Genomic DNA, 27,656 nt, shown 5'->3' with positions numbered 1-27,656 from the left:
TTTTTCCCATAGGAGGCAAGCGAACCAAATCCCAAGACTAGTTTTGTAGCAAAGAGTCAATTTCCTCTTCCATGCCTCACTCTCACTCCTTTTTGGATTCTACCTACATTGCTTCTTCACACATTTCTGGTTCACCAAAATCAGTCAACAGAATTTAATTGAAAGGAGAAAATATCACAGGTGTTTTACTTACCCTTATAGACCTTCTAAGTGAACATGGAGGAATTTGAGATTGTTGTTGTTGCTACTCCTGCAAATTCTCATTTTTTGCAACCTTTGGAATATCATCTCATGTGATTTCATCAAGAGTTGTGTATTCTACATGCACATTTTCTTTCTTCTTCTTTTGTAAGTGATCTTTATACATAACAATTTCATTGAATACATCTCTATTCCTAATGATTTTGTTACTTTTATAATTACTCATGTGATAACATAACTCACTATACCTCCATATCCAATAAAGATGCACTTCTTGGATTTTTCCTCAAGGCTTGTTCTCAATTCCTTATCAACATGGACAAATGCTTCACAGCCAAAAACCTCTAGAAAAGAATAGTTAACCTTTTACTTGTCCATGACTCTTGTGGAATGCCACCATCCAAGGGACTTGAAGGTGATCTATTTATCAAGTAAATAGTTGTATTCACTACTTTAGCCCAAAGCTATAAGGGTAGCCCTGTGTGTACTCTCTTGCACCTTGCATGCTCCATGATTGTACTGTTCATCCTCTCTAACACAAGATTTTCTTGTGGCATTCTTGGAGTTGTCCTCTCTCTACAAATTCCATTGTATGAACAGTAACTATCAAATTTTTTGTTGTGGTATTGACCTTGATAATCAACTCAGAGAGCCTTTAATTTCTTTTGTGTCTCATTATTAGCCAAAGCTTTCCATTTCTTAAAAGTTTGAAAGACATCCAATTTTCTTTGAATTTAATAAACCCAAGTTTTTCTAGTTACATCGTCAATAAAAGTAACATAATAGTGAGAACCACTAAGAGATGATACATTAGCAGGACCCCATACATTTGTATGCATAAGCTCTAACTTTTCTCTCTCTGTTTGTTTCCCATCTCTGAGAAATCTGACTCTCTTCTATTTTCCATAAAAATAGTTCTCACAAAAATTCAAATCAACTTGCATCAAACCTGGCAATAGCTCTGTTGAGTGAAGAATGTGCATCCCTTCTCACTCGTTATCCAAGCCTATGATGCCACAAATCTATATCTGCTTCTATAGAAGCTAAAGCAATAGAGGAGTAAGCATTACTGGTACATAAATATAATATATCTACCTTAGGTCCTTTTTTACCATTGGCCCTTTAGTGACCTTCCACAAATTTCCTACAAATGTGGTTGTGCAGCATTCATCATCCAATTATCATGTCAAAATTAAGTTCCTTTTTGAATCAATAACACCTCTCACCTCCTTCATCAACAAGCATTGGTTTCCATTCTACAATTTTATCAACTCCTTGCCCTTTCCAAGAACCTTCAACGCTTCATCATCACCTAAATGAACTTCTCAAAAATCACCTTGAAAATAGTCTTGAAAATATTTCCTATGAGGTGTAGCATGAAATGAAGCCCCTCAGTCCACTACACATGCATCAGTGATAGTATCCAATGAAAGAATTAAGGCATCTTGTAACACAATATCTACTACATTTGCTTCATGTGTATTCTATTGTTGTCCATATCCTTTTTTTTCTTTTCATGACCAACAATCTTTCTTTGGGTCTCTTTCTTCACCTATTCTCAAGAGTCAAAGCATTACTTAATGTTTCACTTGTGGTTTTCTGCCGCACTTCCTCACTAAGGAGGAGAACACCAATAACATCTTCAAACTTTAAAGTGTTTGACCCAGAAATAGAGTTACAACCATGACCAAGCTATCCCAACTTTTTGGAAATGAGGACAAAATTAGGAGAGCTTGAACCTCATCATTAAAGTTTACTCCTACAGACCTTAGTTGGCTTGTATTCAAATTGAACTGATTCAAATGATTAGCTATAGGCACACCTTATGACATCTTCAAATTGAATAGACACTTCATAAGAAATACCTTGTTAGAAGCTTATGGTTTTTCATCAATGTATCTTAGCATCATCAAGTCCTTTGTTGTCTTTCGTTCAAGAACATTGAAAGCCACTGATGCTCCCAGACACAATCATATTGTTCCTAGTGCCTTTTTGTCAAGAACCTCCGAGTCTTCAATTGACATACTTTTGCAGGCTTCTTTGTAATCCTGCCAAATGGCAAGAAAAGGAGCTTCTGGTACAAATAATCCTCAATCTGCATCTTCCAATGCTAGTAGTTCTTGGCATTGAACTTCTCAATTTTTACTTGCCTTCTTTCACCATTTCTCCCACTCAAACTAGGAACCTCGTTCCAAACGAGTCAAATAGGCATTGCTCAAAAAAATACTCAGATACCAGTTGTTAGGAGCAACAATGCAAGAAGCAGATTGCATAAAATACACAATATAGAAATCTCACAGAATGGAAGAGAAAGAGACACACCGATAATCGTGGTTCATCCATTGTGGGCTATGTCCATAGTCAAAGTTACCACATCATTAGCCACGTGTCACTTACCACTTCAGCATGCACAGTCAGCACACAACAACCTCCTATTAAGTAGATTGTGTATTCTTGCATATGAACATAGACTACCACATCATCATTTTTAAAACAAAGTTAGACTCAAAATTATCATCCACTAAAGGTTCAACCAATGAAAAAAGGTTGCAATAATGTATCAACGCTGTACACTATTGTAAAAATAGTCAGAGAGTGTAAAATAATTTAGATCAAAATGTAACAAAGGCAAGCTAGTGAACTAACGCACCGTGGCTATAGTGTAGTAGGAGAAAATTTGAGTCTCAATGATAGAGAAGCCCATGAAGAGTAGAATTCAATTCCCTTCAGCTACCAAAGATGATCCTAGAACTACTTCAGTGTTGAACCCATGTGAAGGAAGATGTAGAAGGGTGCTCATACCATTTCTACTTCCTGAAGGTTATTATGACGAGTTTTGCCTGCCACAAAGCATTCCATTTCTTGATAAAGATGCAAGCTATTGGCCTTCACTCCCCTGGTGCCAAAGAACTTCCAATAGAGTCCTTTGAGCTTTGTGCAAACCTCCAGAAGTGTACAAGGAGTCCAAAGTGCTTCGAAGAGTGGACTGAGCTTGTGGCTATCAATAGCATTTTCACCTCGGGGTCAAACTAGTAATGCATGACTAGCTCTACCAGTAATCTATTTTTGAAATTTGAATATCTATTGATTATAAAAAATAACAAAACTATTGCACAAGATATTATTAACAAAAGTATAGCTACAGTTTAAAATAGACACAAGAAATACTTAAGTGAAATCAGTTTTTAAAATTGTATATCGAAGCATGCGTAAGAAAAAGATTTATGTGAGACTAAGAATTTAAAATTTGTGGTTACACTTGATGCCCTTCTTGTGATTTGACATGACAAGAGTCTTTGATTTCAATTGCTAAATCTTGCGTTTGAAAGCTAAATTTTATGTATAATTTCTAACTGATTATTAAAAATGACAAAATGGGTGCATATGTTTTGTGATTAAAACATTAAGAAGCATTCAAGTCATGGTTGTCATATAACATAAAAGTAAATACTTATTTTCTTTATACAATTATGCCTCAGGGTAGCATTTTCTTGTATACCTTTATTTTTTTGGGTGAACGAGTCCATTCCTAGTTTGTACAAATCGTCTGCTAGATCAGTTGTTACTTTGGTTACCTTTTATATTGTAAACAAACTTTTGTTATTTCAGTGCTCGTATGCAAATGATATAATGTTGTCAGATGATCTACTAAGTCAATGAACTCTCTATTGTGTAGAATGTTGGAGGCCGATCAATGGCCAATCCTAAGCCTCTTAAGAACTTTCTGGCTATCTAGTGTGTGTGTCTCCTATTTAATTGCATATGCATGGGTTGTAGGTATCATGTTTTCCAAGAAAAAGTAAGAATTTTGTGTTTTTGTGGTGACCATCAAGTCAAATGGGCTATCAATGGAGTGTTGTAAGGTGATGGACACTGTAGCCTTGGTCAATAATATACATACCCTAATCTTATAGTGCGATCGCTCAAACATTGTAAGATAATGTTGAATCACTGGGGTTATGCTTGTAAGCACACCTAGCATAGATTTTCACATCTTGTTCTGATTGATGCAATGTGGCCTACTCAGATCCCATGGGTTATGTAGAAGTGAGAATTTATCAAAGATGTCATTTGCAATTGCATGTGCTGTTGTCTTCACACTTATTGAGACATTGATGATGCTTAACATCTATGTGTGAAATGGATGCGGTTTAAGTAGCTACCTTGTCTAGCAGTTGAGTATATATTTCTCTCATACACTATCATTAAGGCATCTTATGTAACGGAACCCCACTATCTATTCCATGAAGATGTTCTTAGGGATGACAATGGAGGGATGCTTCTTCTAGGAATTCTATGTAGTTGCTTATTTGTTGTGTGGTAGTCTACCCTACCACATTGAGCATAATCTTGAAAGCATGGAGCTACATCTTTCTGTCCGTTCTTTATATAGCCGATCAAATGATGACATCAATGGATCAAGGCATATTTTTTAATGGCTCATGCTCATTTGGAAACCTTTCTTGTGACTTCTTTTCTGTTTCTTTTATTCCTTTATTTTTTTTGCATTGAATTATTAGATGTCAATGGTGCATTCAGCAAAAACAAATAAAGCAACATGTTGAAACTAAACTTAATTAATTTTGATATAATATTTCAAACTAACAAAATGATTTCTTTTGCAACATTGTGGGTCTATAGAAACTTACATGGTTCTTTGATCTTCATTAATGTGTGCGTTGCTTATGTCATATTAGTTGTTCTAAACATCGACGACGAGATGCCTAGAAAAACGATGTTAAAATATGTTAGTAGTGTACCTACAAGAGCTAGTTTTTAATGCAATTTCCTTCATTGAAAAAAACATCTTCTACTTTAGGAAAAATGTCTAAAATAGTGACTGTTTCAGTTTCAAAATTAAGAAAGTAAGAAACTTGTGAAATAAGAAAGTTTTAAAAATTATCTTCGAAGAAATCTAATAAAAATGAAACAATACAGAGAAGATCAGCATTGCTCGTGCACAAGGATGACACGTACAAATTGAGAAAGTTAAAAAAGGAAAAAAATACATACTAAGTCTTTACGTATGGGGAGAGGTGGCACACTTGCTCTCCAGTTATTTATAATAAGAGAGAGTGTGCCCCTCTCTCATTAGCTTTTGTTTTTAGTTCTACTTCCAACTCTGCCTCTAGTTCTGCTTTTAACTCAGCTCTCTGTTCAGCTTTATGTAATTAAGACAAGGAAAGGAAAGTTTAACTTTGATGAATTGGGCATGCACATCCTTTTGTTGATAATGGTGCTATTGGAGTCAATACCTACATGGCAAGTACAACACATCAAACACATGCAAATCAATGTCATATAACATTTTGTTGATTCGAATCCTTTGTCTATCCTATTCTATCACTCACACTCACAAAGATTCACATACACATATAGATAAATTTTTTAATCGCATAGACAGTGTTGATCATAGACCTCGATATCAGAAATCGTTCGAGGTTCCATGATCCTTGTAAATTCGCATCCTACTGTCATCTACTCATGTGGCATGGAGAAATCCCACAGGGTGGTACCATGGGGATGAGGGTATTGTCCAAGGAAACATTATGCAACTATGAGGCCATTATTTCCTAGAGCAATTTGCTACAATATTTGCTATAGTGGCAAATTATCATAGCTTGAAGAGGTTTTCTCAATACAGAGGTGCATTCAAAGCTATGAAGAAAAGACACCACCATCTCCATGACTTGAGCTTGTGGCCTTGTATCAAGGGTGAATTCCCCTTAAAAAAACTTGCTTCCCTTGTCTCTTCCTGAACCAGAAGTACAATGCCAATGTAAGATGAATTCGTTATCATGGGTCAAAGGGCCTCCCAATTTTAGAATCAAACCTAAAATTGCAACATTGTTAAATGTCCCACTAAAGGGGCCATTAAATCACTCCCCATGGCCATGCCCTACCACTGACAATTCTACTGGTACATGCCTTAAGCTCAGTCTCAAAAAATGGGCCACGATTTTCCTTGCCAAAAGATTTGGGACCCTCAACCCTCTCCCATGTTCCTACCTCAACTATTCTAAAGAAGCAATTGGGATTATCCCCAAGCCAATGATTTTCATCTGAGGTTCCACCATCCCAAAACCCAATCTCATTAATGCTATTGTCTATGGATCTCCCGTCGATTGACTAGATCATAGCTCTTGAGGATAGCCAGCCACTTTCCCCAACCATAGAAGGCCATGTTGGGCAAGAAGGGCTCTGTCTGCTTGGCCAAGTTCTCCACTGCATACTCTTCCAAGTAATTAGCAATGCAATGCAACATTGTTGAGAGTTATGGTGCCATGAGCACATGTAGAGCAAAGGTATGAGCAAAGGATAAGCTGCCACATGGCATGGAGGAGATATCCCACATGTGAGCAAGCAAATGGATGTAAGTACCCTCACCTATAAAAGGGAGGTTCATTTGAAGGAATATCAATCAAGCACTATGCACTATCTCAAGATTCTCTTTATGAGTCCAAGCTAATCTATCTTGGAACCTAATTGACTTGAGATACATGTCATGAGCACTCTCTTCATCATGTTTCCACATAGGTTCCATCCACCTTAGAGCGCTCCATAGATCCTGAGGCACACATGTTTTGTCAAACATTGCTTCTTGTCAGCTTCCCTCCATTGTAGGAGTACACGCAAGCAATTCAAGCAAGTTGTCACTGTAGAGAATGTCTAGAATGATGTTGCCCGATTGTAAGCTTCACAAGCCATCCACGTTGGCACAACACATCTCCTTGCCAACTAAATTTGCATCAAGTTAGGACCTATCCTGCCAAGAAAAACAACAAATGTAATTGCATATCAGTGGGTAGATCCTCAGGTGCCATAGTTCTTGCACCTAAAATATGGAAGAGCAAAGCTACGAGATCCATTATATTGACCAACAAATAGAACCTATGATGTTTTGATGATCTTGGAACCATTGCTTTGAAGTAATTGGTGGCTATTGAGTTTGATACATCAAAGGAAAGATGGGATCCCTCTGATAATCACAAAGGGATACATGTCAACAGTGTTGCTTATGTTAGGGTTGCGTTGTTGAGCAACTTAGCGATTGCATTAAACTAAGGAGGCAACTATGAGGTACTGTAGCACTCTCTTGAACAAATTTTTTTCTCTATCTTCTAGAATACACCATCAAGGCATCGATCCATTCTTCCTAATGAATCTCTCACCAATTCTCAATCAATGTCATGTGTTTGGTACCGTAAATATGGGAAGGCAGTGAATGCGAGTGAGCTTTCTTTCTTGTTGGGGATTGGAATTAACAAAATTTTAAACACTAATGATTGAGATTAGATCCTATGATTACTCTTGTTGCATCTCGACTTCCATTTCAAGGCTTGTCCCTTGACTATGGACCTTGACTATGGATAACTAGCCACTAACTTGTCCCTTCACTTGTGAATAATTGTCCACTAATCTTTTCATAGTCAATACAAGGTATGTAGGATTGCGTGAAGCCAAGGAGTCAATCTTTCCATTGACTTTGGTTTTGTTTGCGGAAGTAAATAAATTAGATTAAAATGTTTGGGAATCATCGACAAGATCATTACTAATCTACAATAAAAACTACACAGAGTAGGATGTAGAGCAAGACCACTTCAGTAAATTTGTCACTTCATGATGTCACGTACTCCACATACTACTGTGAACACAAAATCAAAAAGCAAGGCAAGCCTTTGAGCTTTTTTACATCTCTAGCTCTATCCATTAGAAGTGGATGATTCTCTTCTTGGATAGCTCAAACTTGGTCTAGGCACGTCATGTAAAAATCTCCCTCATCTCCTAGTTCATCAATGCATCAATCCTCCCAAGGCGATGCTGCAAAGTATTATACAACTAGTAATTCATGCTTAACATGCATACAAACAAGGGACATTGTGGTCCAACATTAGTGTCATTCATATTGGCTAGATATCACCTTCATAATAACACAAAATATGAAGTTCATCATTTAGACATTAAAGCTTCCAATATACATAAGCCTTCCTTGATGTAGGCTAGTTGAAGCATTTCTTTTGGTATCCATATGGGGCATGTTTATTATTCCTTCTTGTCCAAAGGTATGCCTATGGAAACAAGATCTTAGTGAAATATAGGTATAGATACATGCATTATGAAATATACCCATCGCCTTATAATCCCTACTAGTCGACAATAAATGTTTGTAGCCAATTGATAATAGAAAGAAGGTATCCCACATTAGGTACTCCCCCTGCTCATCATAAGCCCAAGTGCTTCATGTGGAGGGGCAAATTCTAATAATGTGCCCCAATGTGGAGGGAGAAATGTCAATCTTGTACTTGATAAGACTACTTCAATCCCAAGTCCATTAGTCCATATACCATAAGTATAAGCAAGTCTCACACTCTTGCATCCTATACCAAATTCCTTATAATCAAGTTCCATGAACTTCCAAATTTGAATTATCAAATTACCAAATTTCTTTCTTCATATATCTTGGCCTTACTAGTATTATGCCAATCCATTACAAGAGTGCAAGGTGGCATCCATATACTCTTAATGTCACTAGGACCTACCACTTCTGAGCACTCCCAAAGGTTACAAAAGTCCCTGAGAGGGGAAGACTTTGGCTACCTAATGCAAAGAGCATGAAACATCCTTGATAATCATCTCTTTTTACTCAAGGTACCAGATCCAATAATGTTTGCACAATTATCCTCATATCGATAACTCCAAGATCACAAGCAGAGAGCATGAAACATCCCTGATAATCATATCTTTTTACTCACAAGGTGTCAGAGCCAATAATGTTTGCACAACTATCCTCATATCAATAACTCCAAGATCACAAGCATCCCCAAGAGGAAGTGTGTGTCTCTGTGTGTGAGCATGTGTTTCCCACCAAAAGCATTCCCGCAAGTCAGACACACAATCCAAGTGAAGACAATAGTCCGTCCATCACCATGGATTGGATCAAAATACTATCCTAGTTAAAGTCATATTCATTAAATATATATATATAAGGATACATTGGTAATCACATTCACATCCCACTCCTATCGAGATGGAAATGAATGGGTTGTAGGAGTTCCCTTCAAATGAAATAGTGAACTGTTATGAACACCCATCCACATGGTACTAGATCTAAATCCATACTTGAAAGTAAGTAAAAGTATAAACCTCTCCAACCGATCGATGAAGGGTGGCACGGTCTCCATATTCATGAAAAAGTCCTTTGACCAATCAGTCGTGGACCACTTTTGAGTGCAACAAGTTAGCGTCCTTCTCGACCAATTGATCGAAGTCATCAATAAAAGAATCAAAAGAGAATTTTTTATATTAAAATTACTACTAAGACTTCAAAGATACGTACAAATTATCCCTGATAAACGGAGACTTTTTCTTAGAAATCATGAAAGGATGTAATAAATTTCATTGTTAGTTAGTCTCGTGAGGATGATAAATTCATAGCAAAAAGCTAAAAAGAATATGGATCCTTCTATGTACTATACATAAGAAGGACAATGTTTTCATCCATCAATTTGATGCCAATCCATGCATCAAGGCCTAACAACCAAGGAAAGGAGATCTCCCAAATTCCCAATGCTAAACGTACACTTCAAACCCAATCTAATCAAATCAAGTATACCCATTAGTCACAAGATTTTTATTATCTCACAATGGATATACAAGTGTGTGCTCATCTTAGCAAACTATCTATCCTACAATACTACTAGACCAATTTATAATATTTTAGTTAGCCAAATACAATCATATACCTTTTTTTTTTCAAATCACCAATGGGAGTAATTTGCTATTATTCGACCTCTTCAAGTAGAGTATCAAAGTGGTAGTCAACTCAAATACTTGCATTCATATTAATACACTGTACAAAATACAAAAAGAGTTAAAACTAGTCTCCAATAAATAGTTCATTTCTATTTTACACTAGCTGGAGATAATCTACCATAGAGTACTATTCGAAGTTACCAACATTATATCCCGAGTCCAATGAATCATGCCAAAGATCTAATTGCAAATCTGATGGAAAGGAATGCCGACTCATCTGACACCATCACAACCAAATTAAAGTTAGAACAATACATTTAGACTCACTTGACACCATCACAACCAAATGAAAGTTATAACAACACATTTAAGTTATAAAGTCAAGCTTCAATGCCAACACACAATTGTTACCCCCATCACTCTATCTAGATTAACATTAATTGAACCTTGCCATTCAAATAATCAAAGATTGACAAATATAATTTTCCAAAACTATCTAGTGTTTATGGATATAAAGGAGTACGATGGAAAGGAAGGCTCGAGAATAATATAAAACCTAGTGTTTATCATTTCTTGAGTAATTTAGAGGCTCGAATTTGAGAGACTCTTCTCATTACATTGCACTTAGCCCATCGTAGGTACTATCATCATAGTTCATAAAATGTGAAAAAATCTCCCATGTAAACAATTCAAAGGACAAATCATTTCAAGTTACCTTTCATTCAAGATCACCAAAGGGTAATGGAATCCACATGCTAAAGAGAAATACTTAAAGACTGCTCTAGAAAGTCTCAATTTTCTACATTAACTTTTTGTTATATGGCCAAAGTCAAAGGAGGGCCTTCCTTAAGTCCTCTTGCTTCCATAAAATTAGTCAAACTAATAAAGGACTTTGGAACTTGCAAATCCTTATCCATTACTAAATCATTTATCTTTAATATCTCATGATCATAAGCCCATCTTATCGTAATGTGAAGAGAAGTAAAACTTCCTTCCGCAGTGGTCTTGCAGTGAGCAGAAATTTGAATTACTATTTACAAAAGTAAAACATAAAAAGGAATGAGTCCAATAGTAAAGTATTTCTTAGGGGCTTTGAACACAAGAGGTGCTGCAGATTAAGTCACTAGGATGGAGTGGCATACATGTTCTACCAATCTCAATTATAGCCTTGAAAAGAAGTCCAACCATTTCCATTAATATTCAATCAAAGTAAAGATACATATCCCCATTCATAACATCAATATCCACTCTTGAATGTACTCTGATGTGCAAATAATATCAGATAATATATTTCATCCCCAAACTGAGCGACTAATGGCAGCCTCATACACACATCAGCCAAACTTCATAGAAGCATATATGGCTCTCACCAACCAGAAACATGCATAAAAGCTTATTTTCCCTATGAGTACAAAGAAAGAGTGCAAAATGATGACCATATAGCTGAAGTAGAGTATACAGTGGCACAAAAGGGTCATCATAAAAGGAAATTTCTCATAAACAACTCTCTTTTGCCCCAATCATAACTAGGATCTTAGATTCTCAATACTTGAAAATCTTTGAACATCTATAGTTAAATAGTCCAATCATCTGATGGCTTATAAAATGAATAAGAAGCTCCCTTATTTGTTTCTCCTACTTAAACAGCTTAAATTTAACAAGCAAATTCATGGAAATTTTAGCAAGCAAATAACTGCTTGTCAGATCGTTTTGGAAAGCTATGCAAATAAATAGTGAAACATAGCTCTTGAGTCTTAGGGAAGTAATAGTAGGAAATAACTCTTAGTTTGCATCCTGTTTTGAGTCATCGCATGCATGGATAATAATACACACACTAGAGAGGTGTAAATAAATGAAATCTGAGATTAGAAAGGCATGTTGAAGGTAACCCCTCATAGCTAAAAACTTCTTTGAGCCAAAAGTGAAAAGTTCAATGAATGTTGCAGAGGTGTGGGAGGTTTAGTGCTGCTTGTTGTTTATGTGTAAAAAGTTCTCGTGCTGGTTGTTCCAATCTGGGGCATAAATGAGATAAAAGCTTGAGAAATCTCCCCAGCTATAGTCCACAGAGATCTGACCCTGTTACTATCCACTAAATAGTCCACAAAGGACATCCATGTACTAGTAAACTAATAAAGGACAACTATGGAACAAGCAAGAGGACATGTTATCATAATCACCTATGTGGTTATAGTTGAAACATTGATGGTGAACTAATATGGTCTAAATTTTATGTACATTGCCATGGCTAGGTGAATACTTCAAATACTAACACTCGGCCTAGATCTCAATTGGGATTTTGAAAACAACCCCTAGTCTTGATGGGACCAAGTGGTATGGATGCTAGCAATAAAATGTGCACTCATGTTCTAGGACTTAGGTGTAGGCCAGTGAAACTCTAGTAGCATTAGAATGATAATCTGAAGCTCTAGTAGGGCCGAATGCTCAAAAGTCCTGCATGACACCGGTCAAACGACCGACTCTATAATGCATATGGATGGGATATTAGTCTCCTAGGAATCTAGAAGCCAAAATCAGGAGTCCAAAAAGGTTGCAATCTAATAGCAGCTGCTAATGACATTCAACAAAATCCTCCAATTGTAACATGCCTAATATGGCAATAGCATGCAGAGACTCTGTGACTGTTAGTAGACTTGTACCTCATTAAGGATTTGTGGCTATTAGTAGGCTTGAACCTCATAAAGATTGCTCAGGCTTACTGTTCATTAGAGTACATAGCCTTTTTGCCATTGTATTCCCTAGTCTTGAAACACAACCGCCCTCTGGAGTCTAAACATTTACTGATCACAAATTTCTGATTAGGTTATATGGTTTTGGATCTCGCCATTGGTCAAAGATTTACACTCGATCAGGTTGAATGAAAACAATCTCCAGTCTCCAGGTCAAGTTCTTTGAAGTACCTAATCACACAGTAATATTTGCAGCAGTCAGGATAAACTTTTCAGCAAAGAAACTCCCATAAAAATACTCAAGGAGTAGAGCACCCCATCAATATGCCAAGACTAGAACTATAATGTCCATAGGGTCAGACAGAACCAGTTAGAGATTTTCATTTTTTGTAGCTCCTTGCAATACAAGGACAAGCCACTCACAAAGATTATTAACAGAGGATGGGTCTCAATTCTGATCTTGCAGATTGGGAAAAGTGTCACCATTCCACCAAGCTATGCTGAATTGAGAGCTTACTATAGAAGAGCCTCCATACGATAAAATTCCATTTGTGTTGAATATGGGCTACTAGACTCTAAATATGGTCAGATAGGACTCGACATGATGATCTACAGAAGGCACGAAGGACCCAACATGATGAACTATGGAAGGCACATTACTATTCACAGCTCCAAGGCTTTTAGTAACATTCTGTAATGGATCTCCAAATCCCAATATAGCATTAAGAGTCTTCCAATGCTCTTAGGTACCATTGGGATAACCTCTTCCGCTTCTCAGTGGAAGGAGGAACTGGAACTGCTTCTGGAACATCCTGCTCTTCCTCAGTACCTTCTGGAATATCAGCTTCCGATTTCTTCACCTCTTGGATGGTTGGGGCAGTGTGGATTCGGGGATTGCACAATCTCCTCCTTAATCTGAGACTCCTCCTGGGGTTCAGATTCCTTTTCCTCGAAGATGACATCCCGACTGATAAGAATATCTTTATTGGGTCGAAGAGTCGATAGGCCTTCGATCAAGCTTGGTCCTCTCTTCCTTGTGCACATGCACCCATGCGTTAGAACCAAAAATGCAAAGATGAGTGATAAGAGGGCTTCTTACCATAAAATGCCTCATATGGAGTCTTGTCCTTGATGGCTTTCGTCTTGGTCCTATTAAGAATGTGTATTGCTGTATTGACAGCTTCACTCCAATAGGCTTTAGAAAGGTTCCTCCCTCGAAGCATAGCAAGCCCTGTCTCCGTGGTGGTTCTGTGCTTCCTCTCGGCTACCCTTTTTTGCTAAGATGTATGTGCTGTGGTGAGTTGTCATTTAATCCCATGCTTGCGACAAAATGTTCTTAGGTACCATTAAGGCAACCTCTTCTGCTTCTCAGTGGGAGGAAAAACTAGAACTACTTTTGGAACATCCTGCTCTTCCTCAGTACCTTGTGGAATATCAGCTTCCAATTTCTTCACCTCTTGGATGGTTGGGGCAGTGTGGATTCGAGGATTGGACAATCTCCTCCTCCTTAATCTAAGACTCCTCCTGGGGTTCAGATTCCTTTTCCTCGAAGATGACATCCCGATTGATAAGAATATGTTTCTTTATTGGGTCGAAGAGTCGATAGGCCTTCGATCAAGCTTGGTCCTCTCTTCCTTGTGCAATGCACCCATGCATTAGAATCAAAAATGCAAAGATGAGTGATAGAGGGCTTCTTACCATAAAATGCCTCATATGGAGTCTCTTCCTTGACGGCTTTCGTCTTGGTCCTATTAAGATTGTGTACTGCTGTATTGACAGCTTCACTCCAATAGGCTTTAGAAAGGTTCCTCCCTCGGAGCATAGCAAGCCTTGTCTCCGTGGTGGTTCTGTGCTTCCTCTCGCCTACCCCGTTCTGCTAAGATGTATGTGCTGTGGTGAGTTGTCACTTAATCCCATGCTTGCGACAAAATGTTTTGAACTCATTGGAGGTGAATTCTCCCCCCCTGTCTGTACGAAACATCTCGACATTCTACCATGTCTCCTTTTCAACTCTGGCCTTCCATATACGTCTCTGCCAATTGGATATGAGGGATCACAACATCTGCTGTCGTGCCGATTAGCATTGCTAAGGCTTGAGCATCCCTCTCCTCCCATGCACTGAGTTCATCCGCATCTGCTTCAAATAGAACATCACGTCTTTTGTCCACAATGTCCTCCGGCTTTACCTCGGTCCCAATCACTATCTTCCATAGCTTCCATGCCACCAGATGGCTTCGGATCTTGACTTTCCAAATTGGATAGTTCGTCCCATCGAGCTTTCCAGCTTCACCAAAATTGGGAATGAATGAAGAAGGAAGATGACTGGAGGAGGAAGAAGGACGAGCAGTGGGTGTAGAGGCTTCTGAACGCTGATCCATCTCGGTGAATAGCATTGAAAAAAAAAACTTAAGCAAAAGAGATATACTGATCTCCCGTGCTAGCCTGAGCTGAAAACAAAATCGCCTTTCTGCCAAGGGACTCTTTCCTTCAAAGAATGCTTTGATGAAGAAGAGTTGAGAGCCTATGGCTCTGATACCATGTTAGAAATGAAGAGGGAATGAATCACTCAATCCTCCACCCAAGATCTCTCTAACTCTTACACACTCAGCTTAGATAGATGACCACAGATGCAACAAAAACACACTCAGAAATAACAGCAAGAATAGATGGAGAGAGAGAGTATATTCATCCACCGGATGGTGGGCAGAAAATGGCTCCAAGGGAGCAGTACAAATCACAACAGGATGCTGGAGAAAACTGATGAACTCTCTCTCACAAACTTCCCCAGATCTGGGTGCTGAACACTGCCTTGGAGAAGGCTTTCTGTAATGCACTGGATGCTGGGCTCAATGGAGAAGTGGACCTTCTATAGGCTCTGCCCAGGCCCCTTCAGATGACCGACCAGCAGGGTCGGTACCCTGTCTGGTGGCTGACTTCATGGGCCCCATAAACCGACCAGGGTTGGCCCTGGTCGGTGGCCCTGGTTGGGCCGACTTGGCCAGCCACAGGCCCCTATATAAGGGCACCCTGGGCAGCCAGTCCGCACTGCTGCTAGAGCCTCCATGTGAGGCCTAAAGCCCCCCTCATACCTGCTGTTGCAGGCCGCAACCCAGCCCGTGTGCTGGTCGCCTATATTCTCCCTCCGATGCCGGCCTGAGTCTCTCTACCCAGCCCTCCTACCTCTCACTGCCTCTTGTCCCCTCAAATCGGGGGCTCACAGGTGGGCACTGTGAGATTCTAGCACATTAAATGGTAAATTCAACAACTAAGCCAAAAAAGGGCATCCCATGGGGAAATTGAGTAAAGGTGGAAGGTTGGCATATGGGCATGTGGACCTGTGGTAGACAAGTGTGGGTTAGCACATCCAATTCAACACCAACTCATTTGATCTCGTCTCGTGAATATAATAAGAATCTCCCACATACCCAAAGCACATGCTTGGAAATTAGGCCTTTTTGGAGGGGGCCATGCGAAGACTTGATTTCTTGGAGTATTGGGTAGGTGGATCTCAAGCTTATATGTGGGCAAGTTCAACGGATGTTAATATTGAGAGGCCTTTTTCCCTCTCTTGCTAATTGTTATAGGATCCCCATTGGCTGCCTTGTTTTGGTTTGTGGAAAAGGCCCTAGGCTTATTTCCTTCGATCATATGAGGCTATAGCTTCGTTGGGATAGCTTGTCTAGGATGCATCCTCCAATTTGGCAATAGGAGAAGCTCTTTCATTCAAAGTTTGCAAATGATACTACCTTATTTGTAGAGGGCTCAACAGCCTATAGGTGATAGAGGACAACCTCACATGGGGTAGTGACCTTGGCTTTAGATTGATACCTCTAGGTGAGATATTTCAACTACCAAGTGGCTTGGATATCTCGACAGATAAACAAAAAGCTCCAATGCTGAAGAGGGTGCATTGAAAGCTCTTCTATTAGATATTAGCCAAGCTATCCTTAGCAAGGAGAGATTTAGTAGTGAACCACGTTCTTTTGGCCATGGCAAGGTACGTGTTGGCTCATTCAAAGAGGCTACATGGGAGACAGCTCAGGAGATTGGTCCACAATTTTTGTTGGAAAGATCAGATAGTACATGGAATACTTAAGAGAGACTTGCTTGGTAGCATGATGGTCATTCCACAAAGGAGAGATGCTTAGGCATCATGTTCAACAAGGTCTCCTAGGGAACACCCACTTGCACAAAAGAGGGCCGGCTGCAGCAATTGTCCCATTGGATTTTCACAGAGGCCCCCTTAAATGGGGAAGGGGTCACCCTTGATGAGGAGACTATGAGGGTGTGTAGCCATCTCTCAACAAACCTCAACCTATAGTGCAAGGAGAAGTTGAAGCACCAACCCTTTAGCATTCAAAGTATGGCGAATCAAGAGGGGCACATGCTTGATCACCCTGTAGACATCAGCAAGGCACAATGGAGTACAGGACCTGCCCACTCCATGGGGTCTTGGAGCCAGCTTCGCTTCCAAAGAAATTGAGGAGAGGCTTTATGCACTGCGTCAGGGGAGCTAGTCACATTAGAGGCATGGCAGGAGGGACTCAACACCCAACCAATCCAACAAACCCCTCATTGGTTTAGCTAGTTTTCCAAAACACGGGTGCCTATTGGAGTCTTTTGACTATGACAAACGTCGATTATTCTGTGGCCAGGGAGATTTCTAAATTAGATGACACAGACCGTATGGATGATGGTACCACAGACTTATGGAAGTGGTAGAATATTAGAGTGGTTGGGCGACTAAGGAGGAGATGGGCCATCAACCAACGAGCTTGTAGTGATGAGCTTGCTAAGTGGAGTTTTTGGCTATGGGAGACTCGCTCACTCTAGGACTCTAGGAATCAATTCTAGCCATCTGGGATCAATCACTCAAAGAGGATAAAGGAGGTGACATTCTTCTTGTACGCTACTATACTTAGATAGATTCCTTCACAGATAAGGGACTTTAAAGTGCTATATTACATATCTATGAAACATGCGTTTACAAGCCTCGTTTGCTGTTAGTTGAATGCCATCAACTTCCCGCAATTTTGTTCAAATTATACGAGATGTCTCCAAAGATAGACCCTACCACTGTGTGACATGTTTTATGAACTCATTCAATCACATAATGAGGTCTACAGCAAAGAAGTCCCCAGGGCCCAGATCCAATCACCGTGTTAAACTCTACAAATCAACTTATCAATGGAGCTAGTACTTCATACTTGAATTTGAGACCTTCGAAGTGAAAGGTACAGAGTTCAAACTTTTAAGGTTTGAACTTCCAAGCATCAACTATCTTGTCGTGTCAAATTGTATACCAAGTTCAAATTGAGACGCAGCACAAAGTTCCAAAGATTTAGCCATCTCTTGAGTCTTGACTGTTGATCGAGCAAACTGCAATTTTTTGTGGACACTCTGCCCCCCCCTTCAATGACGATCATGTTCGATGTTGGAGGTGATGCGTTCATGAGCACCTGGTAATATTTAGGATTGAGAATGAAGAACTTCTCATTTTACCCTCTAGCTTAAGTATGTTTAGGAGATTGATTGAAGCCTAGCACATTTACCCCACCTTGTAGGATTTAAGATTTGTAGGATTTAGGGCTGACACCTCACCAATGAGTAATGTCAATTTGGTTGGATCTGTCTGTAGGACTTAAGGGTTAGGCCTCACCATTGGTATATTGGTGGCCTTCTACATGTGACTCTAATGCGGTCACCTTCGTGATTCAAGATCTAGATATGGCCTTCATCCTTGAAAATCTTTAGGATCTTGGATGTCCATCCATGAAGGCAAGCAGTACTTTAACCTTACCAATAAGAATACCCACCTTAGTATTCACTAGACCATGTTGGCAAGCTTCTGGTACAAACTAAACCTCGAGGGTTTTAAAGAAGAGTTGGTGTTGGTCCTAGGGCATTAGCCTATGCACTTTTTAAATATGATATCGAGCTATCACCAATCCCTGTCAAATTTTGGTCTAACAAAGATTTAGCTTTCTATGTGGGATCAACTGCAAGGAACTATCATCTTCATAAAGATTGACCTCAAGAGTGGATATTGGTTTTCCAATGGAACCCATGCATTTTTTAAATCTGATGGTGAGCTGTCACCAATCCCTGTCCAATTTTAGTCTAACAGAGATTTAGTTTTCTACGTGGGATCAACTGCAAGGAGCTATCATCTTCATAAAGATTGACCTCAAGAGTGGATACTGGTTTTCCAATGGAACCCATTATAATGGAGGATTCACTACATGGCCATAATCATGATTTAGGTCACACCCACATTAAAGTAGCTACTCCACAACTTGATAAAAAAAGGGTCCAGGAGCAATCCCCCTATTGAGCTGAACTACTTGGCATAGCAGACTTCCCCCTTGATGGGAGTTAGACCCTTGCTTATAAGAGGTTCCACAGACCCACCTAATTGGAGGTTATCTATCTCACAATCCTAGCATTATATCTAAATCCTCAATTAAGATGAAATAAAGCTTCTGTTTTACTCTACATTCTCACTGAAGGGATCTTGCAGATGTAGGGTGGAACTTCCAAGTATTTACCAAAACTTGACTACTAGATTTTAAGGATTGATGAGACAAATGATGAAATCCTGTGGAGGGCTTCCATACCCTACCTTGAAAAGCCTTATCAATGACAGTCACTTCACACTCCTTTCCATTCAGCTATATGGTAGATGATTCATTTTGATACATACACTCCTCTCCATTCAGCTAACTTGCTGCCCATTGTGGACTTCTAGCTTGTATTGAGGGTTTCCCCCCCCCCATTTCCCTTTCTTGAATAATAGAGTTGCATTTCTGGTCTATCCATGTATTCCATCTGTTGATTCGAGTCTTGAGAGCATATTTGAGTGGATGTTTTAGTCAGAGGCCTTGATCTTGAAAGCTTGTCTTCAGTCCTACACTTTGCAGAGGCTTTCAACACTTGCTACAAGATTGCGGGAGACTTGGTACTTTGCAAAATTCAAAGTTTTCTCAGCCATGAGGGGAACAAATGAATGGGTATGTTTGTTGTACTTGGATTGAGTGAAGAAGCTGACATGCTTGTGATCAGGATTGGCAGTACCAAACACTTGATGAAGCAAGAGCTGCAGAGTCATGGATCCGAATTCAAAGACGCCTTCAAGTTATTCCAGAGCTTCTCCAAAGGAGTTGATGGAGCAACTATATCAACATGTGGTGTGGGTCCACTATGGGTCAAAGAGGGGTTGTTGAATATTAGGATCACCTCCCCAATTGTAAGTCCCCATATGAGGAGGACATGGGGAGGGTGACATACAGCATGGGTGAGAAAGACGGTTGGATTAGGCTCCATGTGAGCAACACATTGGCAGCCCCATGGAGCAACACATTGACATACAGCATGGGTGAGAAAGACGGTTGGATTAGGCTCCATGTGAGCAACACATTGGCAGCCCCATGGAGCAACACATTGACATACAGCATGGGTGAGAAAGACGGTTGGATTAGGCTCCATGTGAGCAACACATTGGCAGCCCCATGGACTTGATTTCAGGAAAGCCCATGAGGCCACCAAGTTCAACATGTCAGGCTGAAAGGCCATTGCTTGGGCAGAATTTGGGGCTATGTGTAGCTCAGTCAAGATCCTATAAAGAGGGTCAAGGACTAGGACAAGACAACACAAGGTAGAAGTACTACAGCAGGTACAAGGGCTTGGAGAGGTCAGATGGGCTAGGCAATCGGCCAGCCATAAGCTTTCAAGAAAGGCCTATATAGGCCAAGGAACTAGATCAACATGTTGGCTGACCTAACTACTAGTCAACTGCCTTCAGATCGGGTTGACTCCTATACATTGGCCAATCAGCCTATTTTTATTCACAAAAATCGTTTAAAATAGATTTGTATTAAGAGCAATGAAGAGCCAACAAGACATAGGTACATGATGCAAAGCATGAAAAACCCAAACACCGCTCAAAAAGTTGGAACAAATGAAAAACCAAGATTGCGGCTGGAAATGCCACATCATGATTGTGATGGTCTCAGAAAAGAAAGGACAACCCCTCCACTCTTTGAGAAAAATCGTCCTGGTGTCCCAAAGTAGACCTAGAAGATCCTTGTATCCTCGACCAAATAGTCATCAAGGTGTGTACAATGTAAGTCCAGATACTGGCCATGATATGACCTTGGTGGATTTGGGTGCCATCGATAGCCTCTGAGCATCTAGATCTCCTAATGTGCCAAGTAGTGATGCTTCTAACAATCTCCCAACAAGCGCCCACTGATGCATGTGCAAGTCTATATTGACAAGGATGGCATGAAGTCGATGGAACAGTACACAATGGAGCCGAACTATGATAGCCCAAGAGGAGCCTTGACTCTCATAAATGCCCGAGGACTTGCAAGTGAAAGCCAGACCATTGTACTCCAAGTAAGAAACAAAGTGGAGGAGTAAAACTTGTTCAGAAGTTCTGCCCGGTCCAATTGATCTTGGGCTATCCACACTCCCAAAGGCAGCGCTGAAAAGACTCATTCCTATTCCTTGAGGCCTCCTCCAAGATGATCTTTGAATCTCTAGATTGATTTAAAGCTCTCCCAATGGTAAATTTTGGAAGGTCTCCAATGTCCAGCAGTAATCCGAATTTTTTTGTCATTACTTACTATGAACTCAAAGAAACAAAAACCCTTTGTGTAGTTGGGAGTTCATACCCTTGCATTGAAGCCTATGCTTCCCAACTCCAAACAGAAACATTACTCATCTGGAAAGGATGTGCAAGAGGTTACAATGATTAGCGAAATCTTGTTAAGTGGAAAGCCAAGAATGCAAGAAAGGAGATACGGAAGTGGTAAAAAGCCAAGGGTGGACCATCAGGAATTAGCCGGGAGTAGAGTTCAGTTTCTCCCGTTCCATTGATAATGGGGGAAAAGCATATTTCTAATGCTGCGTAAGCTCAAAAGAAGAAAAGACAAACCAGCAGTGATGGGATGTTTGCAAGGGAGTTAACTTTTTTCGTTTTTTCACAGAATGCAAGGGAGTTGATTGCATCGAAAGTCACAAAAAACTTAGCGAATTACTTCTAAAATCGAAACAGAAAGCCAAAGCTCAGCAAAGAAAACTACCAGAAAGTAAATCCAATAGCGAGAACTGGAGGTAACAGAGGCAGGGCCAGATCGCACATGAAATATAGATGAAGGAAAAAGAACTTGGAAAAAGAGCTTCAAGTTCAAGAACATACAAAATTTGCCGTAGTATTTGGATCTTAGGTCCTCGGTTTCTTTGGTAAACTTGCGTTTGCTGTGGGGGGGCGAAGGCATGTGACCATTTCGAAAAGACGTTTTCGTCCTACACTACCCAGGAGATCAAAGATTAGGGTTTTGCTCTGAAGGAGCACATCGATGCTATGCTGCAAATGCTGCCTTTCTTGCATCACCTCCGACTCCTCCATCATCATCTCTTCTATGTTCATCTTGCTCTCTCCGCCCAAAACTTCGGCCACTCCATGATCAACTAAGCCCCTCATCGCTGCATGAAAAGAAAATAGAAGTTCCCGCGGAACATTGTCAGCCAGCCTTCTTCTCACCCCCGCCCAGTATACGATCACACTCAGTAAAGCGTCCACTTCCACCTGACTTAGGGGGCAAATGTGTTCCAGATCAATGTTTTCAGGCAATACCAAACCAAGTCCTTGTATCTCCTTGATTAGAGAAGCACTCCATGAGATGTACTTTCCAGATTGCAGTGCATCCGACAACTTGTTCACGCCGTTACTATACTTGCAATTCGAAGCATATATTACGGACCGTTCCATCTCCAATAGACGGTTTACTGAGTGTAGACTTTTTTCTCTGCAGTCGCTGAGAATCTTTTGAGCCAATGTAATGTAGATTTTCCTCAAATTTGGAAATTGACCCACATGTTTGGCCATGACGGAGAATAGAACCGCCTGTGAGAGGTTATAGACTTGCGTGCAAAGATTTCTGACATCGTCTGTGATCAATGCGATTTGCTGGCGTACGAGCTTCTTTATAACGAACATCGACACAACATTCGGCAAGAGAGTGGAACTCCCCGCAATAAGATGTTGAAGAGACTTCACAGTACCAGGCTCTACAATCCGGCCACCGACTTTGGAGAGGATTTGGGAGAACTCCTTAAATAGTTCATGGAGGCGAACGGTGTAATGCAGCCGAGGGTCATCCGGAAACAAGCCGGTGTTACCATTCACGAGTGCATCTTCCAAGCTGTTTCTCAAATCATTGGAAAGACGGAAGAAACCCACTTTTGCCTCTCCAGGACTGGAAAAAACCCCCAACAAATTCCGTAGCTCGTTGCGCTTGCTCTCTAGTGCGTTATCGATTGGCGCGAGCATTCTGGGTAGTAGAGTGGCGATGGTTTCTACTTGTAGTTGCGTGAGACGATGTGCAAGCCCTGAAATGCCGACCATCGATTTGTCGAGTTTCGATAGCTCGAAGTGAGCTGCGAACAGTTCCTTTTCCGCCTGGATTGCTTCGAATAAAGAATCATCCGTTCTGGTCCTATTGCGAATGCAAACGTATCCCAAGCATCCATCATCGGTGATTTTCCTCAAAAGGCCTTCTGGTCCCATGTCCACTTTCGTGATGACATCCAGAGTGCGTGCCCGTAGCTTGTCCGTGTGGCGAGTGATTCGAGTTGACTCGCAGACGGAAAAGTCTATTGCGGTTGCGGAGAGCACGTTGAGAATGATGGTGTCCTCGGGCAAGATGTACTCGAGGATGAGCTTTGATATCTTGTCGTGAATGTCGTCAGGCTGCCCCTCAACAGGAACTCTCGTGATGCCTGGAAGATCAATCAACCTCAGATCGGGAGCTGCTGGCCTGCTGACATGCAGAGTTATCGGCTCGTTCGAAATCCCTTTTCCAGTGCCAGCAAGCTCATCCATTGCAGTAGAGCATGGGGGATCGCGTTCTGCTCGATCTGCTCCGTCCTCTTGCCATACTCAACCGTGATTTTGGACTTCTCTTCTCGCTTTAGCCTCAAGATGAGTGGCACGCGAGTCACTATCCCTTGGCCTTTTGGGAGCTCGATGCCTGTGAGCGACTCGAGAACGCTGGTCTTACCACTTGACTGATCCCCCACAACGACAATGGTGGGCAGGTGCAGGCTCTCGTCCAAGATCCCCAAGCTACGCAGTCCAGAAATGGTATCTAGCAAGGGTCGCAACCGGTGCGAGAAGCTGTCTGCGAGTGGCGATTGGTGTTCTTCGGGTGAGCATGATGCATTGGAGACACAAACAAGGGCGAGAGACTCCTGCATTTGCCCACGCTCCATCTCTCTTGGACTTCTGTCGAATTCTGAGACACAAAACCTTCCATTCAAATCTCAATCGCTTAGCCTGAAGCACTCCTTAACGATTCTCTACTCCTAGAAATCATATTCAGTTTCACTACCTTCCTGCATTCAGTTCTACAAAAACTCAGTTTCACTAAGTTTCGGTAGAGGTGAGGTATTCAGTTCCACTTACGCTCTAATCATGCAGCTTCACTTCAATCGTTCAGTGCTATTGCTTCCCCTACCATTTCAAACTCATCGTTTATCTCAGATGCTATGCTTAGGAACTGCTTCCACATGTAACCACTTAGTACTTACTCGATCACTCGCTGATGAAGTTTTGGGCTTGGAACAACCAAGCAAGGGATGCAATCAAGAGAAGGAGGGCTTCATATCACATTTTGAGAAGGGAGCACCACAATGCGATCCTCCAAAAATCGTAGCAGGAGAGATTTATGGTGCACGCGGGAACTTTTTGCTTGAATTTGTTTCCCGCCAACCCAGCGAATCTAGTCTTGATGCATTTGTGGAATGTTAGGAATGATTTGAGATTACTTTTCAAAGAAAATGCCAGCCCACTTATCTCTTCTCTACCTCGGCCCCGGAATCCTGATCCCAGCCCTCCGATCGAGATCTTTGCATAATGGGAAAACGTGCCGGCTATTTGAAGTACACGCTCATGATCTAACGGCTCACAATGAGCGCCTTACCGCAGCCGTTAAATCAAGTCTGCCGCTTGTTGCCACACGTCACGTCAGCACCTGCAACTGCTGCCAGACAGCCAACCAACCACCCTCTCCTCTGAGTGCCACGTGGAACCTTCTCTATTAGAAAATATAAATAAAATATTTCTAAGGTTCTGCCCTTTCCCAATTCCCAATTCCCTGTCAAATTGACGGTTCTACTTTTAATTGTCGGGTTGGGAGCATGGAAGGTCTCCATCAATCTCGCGCAGTGGGCTGGTAGGAATTGTCTGAGAGGAGATGCAAGTCTCAAGGAGGGAATTTGGTGGAGCCATGATGCTCCAAGGAGTTGTGAGCACCCAGTGCTTGTAAAAGGGTGTGTGCGATGAAGCTAGCTGAACCTCGGAGAAGCGGACATTACAAGGGCTATCATAGAAAGGATCTCGGATGACTGGCCGACGAACACTGCAAAGTCGGACGAGAATAGAGCGGTGAATTCAAATCTTAACAAAAAATGGGCACTAAGGAGGGCTAGATTTAGGGAGGTGTGGGAGGACCATTGATCTGGCCAGAGCGACTCTATGGCAACACCCACAGCCAGTAATGTTCTTCTCTCTCAAGCTTACGAGCAACAGGTGAACCTAGCAATAAAGTCACCTTCAAGATAGGACAGTAGTTGCCTTCATGCTTATGAGGAGACAAGTCAGGGATTTAATTTAGGTGAGTTTGACACTAGATGGGAACCACATCCAAGAGGGCACTATCTATGGAAGAGGATTCTTTCTCCTCCAGTTGAGCTCACCTACCACTGCTCTGACACTTGTGGAGTAGAGCCCAATTCTCCATGGCTCCCATTTGGTCTACCTCTTTCCTAGTACCACGAATTCATAGTGGAGGACATGGACTTGACACACCACGTTCCTCACTTCCTAGAGCCATTCTTCCACTGGCTTTTGGTACATTGTTGGAGTCTCCCTCGAAGTCCGCAACTTCTATAGTGGCAAATGATTGTGTCCCTCAGCTCAAGATGGTCATAGAGAACCCAAAGTCCCTTCTGGAGGTGATTCTCCTAGAGACCCTTGAGGGGGGAACGCTCTGACAGAGATTCGAGGTTTTTGGGTTACTAGGACAATGTCTTCATTGTAGGCAAATAGGCACATACGGGGGGATTGCACTAGAGGTCAGAGTCACCCGCCCCTCCCCCGAGGCAGTAGTGAGAGTAGCAGCTGGAGTCCCAGACCCCGTTGGCTGGAGCCCTCTGAAGGAAATTGGACCAAGGTGGGAAAAAAACCGAGCAAGTGAGCCACGAAGAGCCAAAGACAATGGACCATTGCAAGAAGAGAGCACAACCACTTCACCTTCAGAGGGCACACCTGCCGCTCCTTTGGTTGACCCCTCTAGAGTAGGGGGGTCGAGCACCCAAGCCCCCTTGCAGTAGTAGCACGTTACAAGTGTCGTGGAGGATTTGGAGGCTACTAGCGCCCCTCCACCTTATTAGAGGAGGAGGCCCAAAGCTCCAAGGCAGCAGCGCAACAAGGAGCTCCTCTAGGCCATCAACTGACAACCCCCCCCCCCTCCCCTCCGCCGCTCCTCTTGTTATTACTCTTTTCACCCACCCTCCCCCTCCCCGTCGAAGCAGGCTCACCCGCCCCATGCTCCCTCTAGACCCAGCCATGTTCCCTTGGCCTCGGATTAAGGGCAAGGCTAGGCCCTCCCCTCCCCCAGCCCCTTCTGTGCTCCAGCAGTCGCCTTCCCTCCCCCCTGTAGGATATTGCCTCTTCATAGGTATCGAGGGAAGGGGCTCTATCCTCCAAGCTTTTTGCCCCACGATTCTCCCTCTACTGAGGGACTTCTGGAGGCTTGGGCCCTAGAACTATCTTGAGATTCCACACTTGTACCCCATGCCTCTAGAGCTGACAGTTTTGATTTTGCAACCTCGAAAAGGGGCCTCCATTAGTATGGGGGGGCTCCCACACACACCCTTTCTGGGTTCATCAGTTTGCCTCCAGAGGTGTGGAGAATTGGACTTTGAAGATGTTCAATGCCATGATGAAGGACCAACTGTATCGGCGGATAAAAATGCAAGATGAGTTAATCAATTACATGAGAAAATGTAAAAGTGCAAGAATATGGGTATTTGTAATGTGTGCTTGCTCTCGCTTGCTATATGGGCAAGATGGGGGATAATCAATTACCTTGGAAAATATAAGAATGGAAGAATAAGGGTTTTTTTAATATGTGCTTGCTTGCACGTGCTATATAGGGTTTATGAACAGTGCCCCACCCCCCAGGTGTTTGGGATAAAGCTTTCTTTGTAGGTTATGCTTGTCTTTTGAGTTGTGTCTATTACATTTGCTTACTTTGATCACCTCATAGGCACAGACTTTAGCATGTATGGATTAATTTTCCCATAAAGGTAAGGTTTCTTCTTTTGGGGATTTTTAGCTTTCATACTATTTCTATTCGTCCTTCTTTTGCTATTTCATGGATAGAAAAATAGTAAGAGAAGGGTAAAGTCAACATAATCTCGTATGATTCAATACATACGGTTGTTTTAAGATGAGCTTTTATAAGCCTATGGTGACTACGCTAAAAAGTGACTTATAATCAATCGGAGTCCAAACCTTTGTGGTGGATATGAAGATGATTAGTATGGTTGTAGGAACCGTTCTTTGCAAGCTAGTAAACCTATTCAGTAAATCATTGTACTTTTTCCATGAAAAGTATTTGATAAGAAAAGGAATTGTGCGGCTATGGTGCATGCATTCAAGAAATGCTATCATTGGTTGTATGATGCCTAGCTTGAGATAGGTTTTGGTCTTGAGAGTATCAAATAGCTATCTAGCTAAAGAAAGTTGAAATATCAAAAGGCTTGTTGGGCAAGTTGATTCAGAGTTTGGCTTCAACTCAAAGAAACAATACCTACAATGGGAAGTCGGCTTGAGGAGTTGTATATCCATGGTTTACGGATATAGATGATCTAATAAAAGAGTGATTGTAATCACTTAAACGGGTAGTGTGTTGGTGATCCACATAATGGCCACACATTTGGTGT

General features: G+C 41.4%; 1 protein-coding gene and 1 non-coding gene across 3 annotated transcripts; one reads left to right on the top strand and one right to left on the bottom strand.

Moving 5' to 3' along the window:
* Window positions 1-5,100: 5,100 nt before the first annotated feature.
* Window positions 5,101-5,203, top strand: LOC147893188 (U6 spliceosomal RNA). Its single transcript, XR_015542298.1, has one exon. It is a non-coding gene; the product is annotated as a U6 spliceosomal RNA (small nuclear RNA).
* Window positions 5,204-10,102: 4,899 nt separating this feature from the next.
* LOC147893187 (dynamin-related protein 4C-like) lies at window positions 10,103-24,326 on the bottom strand. Of its 2 annotated transcripts, none has more exons than XM_087386469.1 (3): window positions 24,237-24,326; window positions 21,844-23,941; window positions 10,103-10,231 (listed from the first exon to the last, which is right to left on the bottom strand). In XM_087386469.1, exon 2 carries the CDS (start codon window positions 23,527-23,529, stop codon window positions 21,868-21,870), a length of 1,662 nt encoding a protein of 553 aa, XP_087242595.1. In that variant the 5' UTR covers window positions 23,530-23,941; window positions 24,237-24,326; the 3' UTR covers window positions 10,103-10,231; window positions 21,844-21,867. The 2 variants fall into 2 exon arrangements, with proteins under 2 accessions (XP_087242595.1, XP_087242596.1); XM_087386470.1 differs by lacking the exon at window positions 10,103-10,231 and adding an exon at window positions 12,804-12,872.
* Window positions 24,327-27,656: the final 3,330 nt, after the last annotated feature.

The sequence above is a fragment of the Dipteris shenzhenensis genome, chromosome 15 (genome assembly GCF_047967505.1).
Source record: "Dipteris shenzhenensis isolate YYH24624 ecotype China chromosome 15, Dip_SZ_1.0, whole genome shotgun sequence".
NCBI lineage: Eukaryota > Viridiplantae > Streptophyta > Polypodiopsida > Gleicheniales > Dipteridaceae > Dipteris > Dipteris shenzhenensis.
Note: the sequence above shows the minus strand (reverse complement) of the source record. Positions and strands in the feature narration are given on the sequence as shown.

Bases quoted from the DNA above. Each gene is read 5' to 3' on its own strand.
- LOC147893187 (XM_087386469.1), bottom strand. From the start codon at position 23,529: ATGGATGAGCTTGCTGGCACTGGAAAAGGGATTTCGAACGAGCCGATA.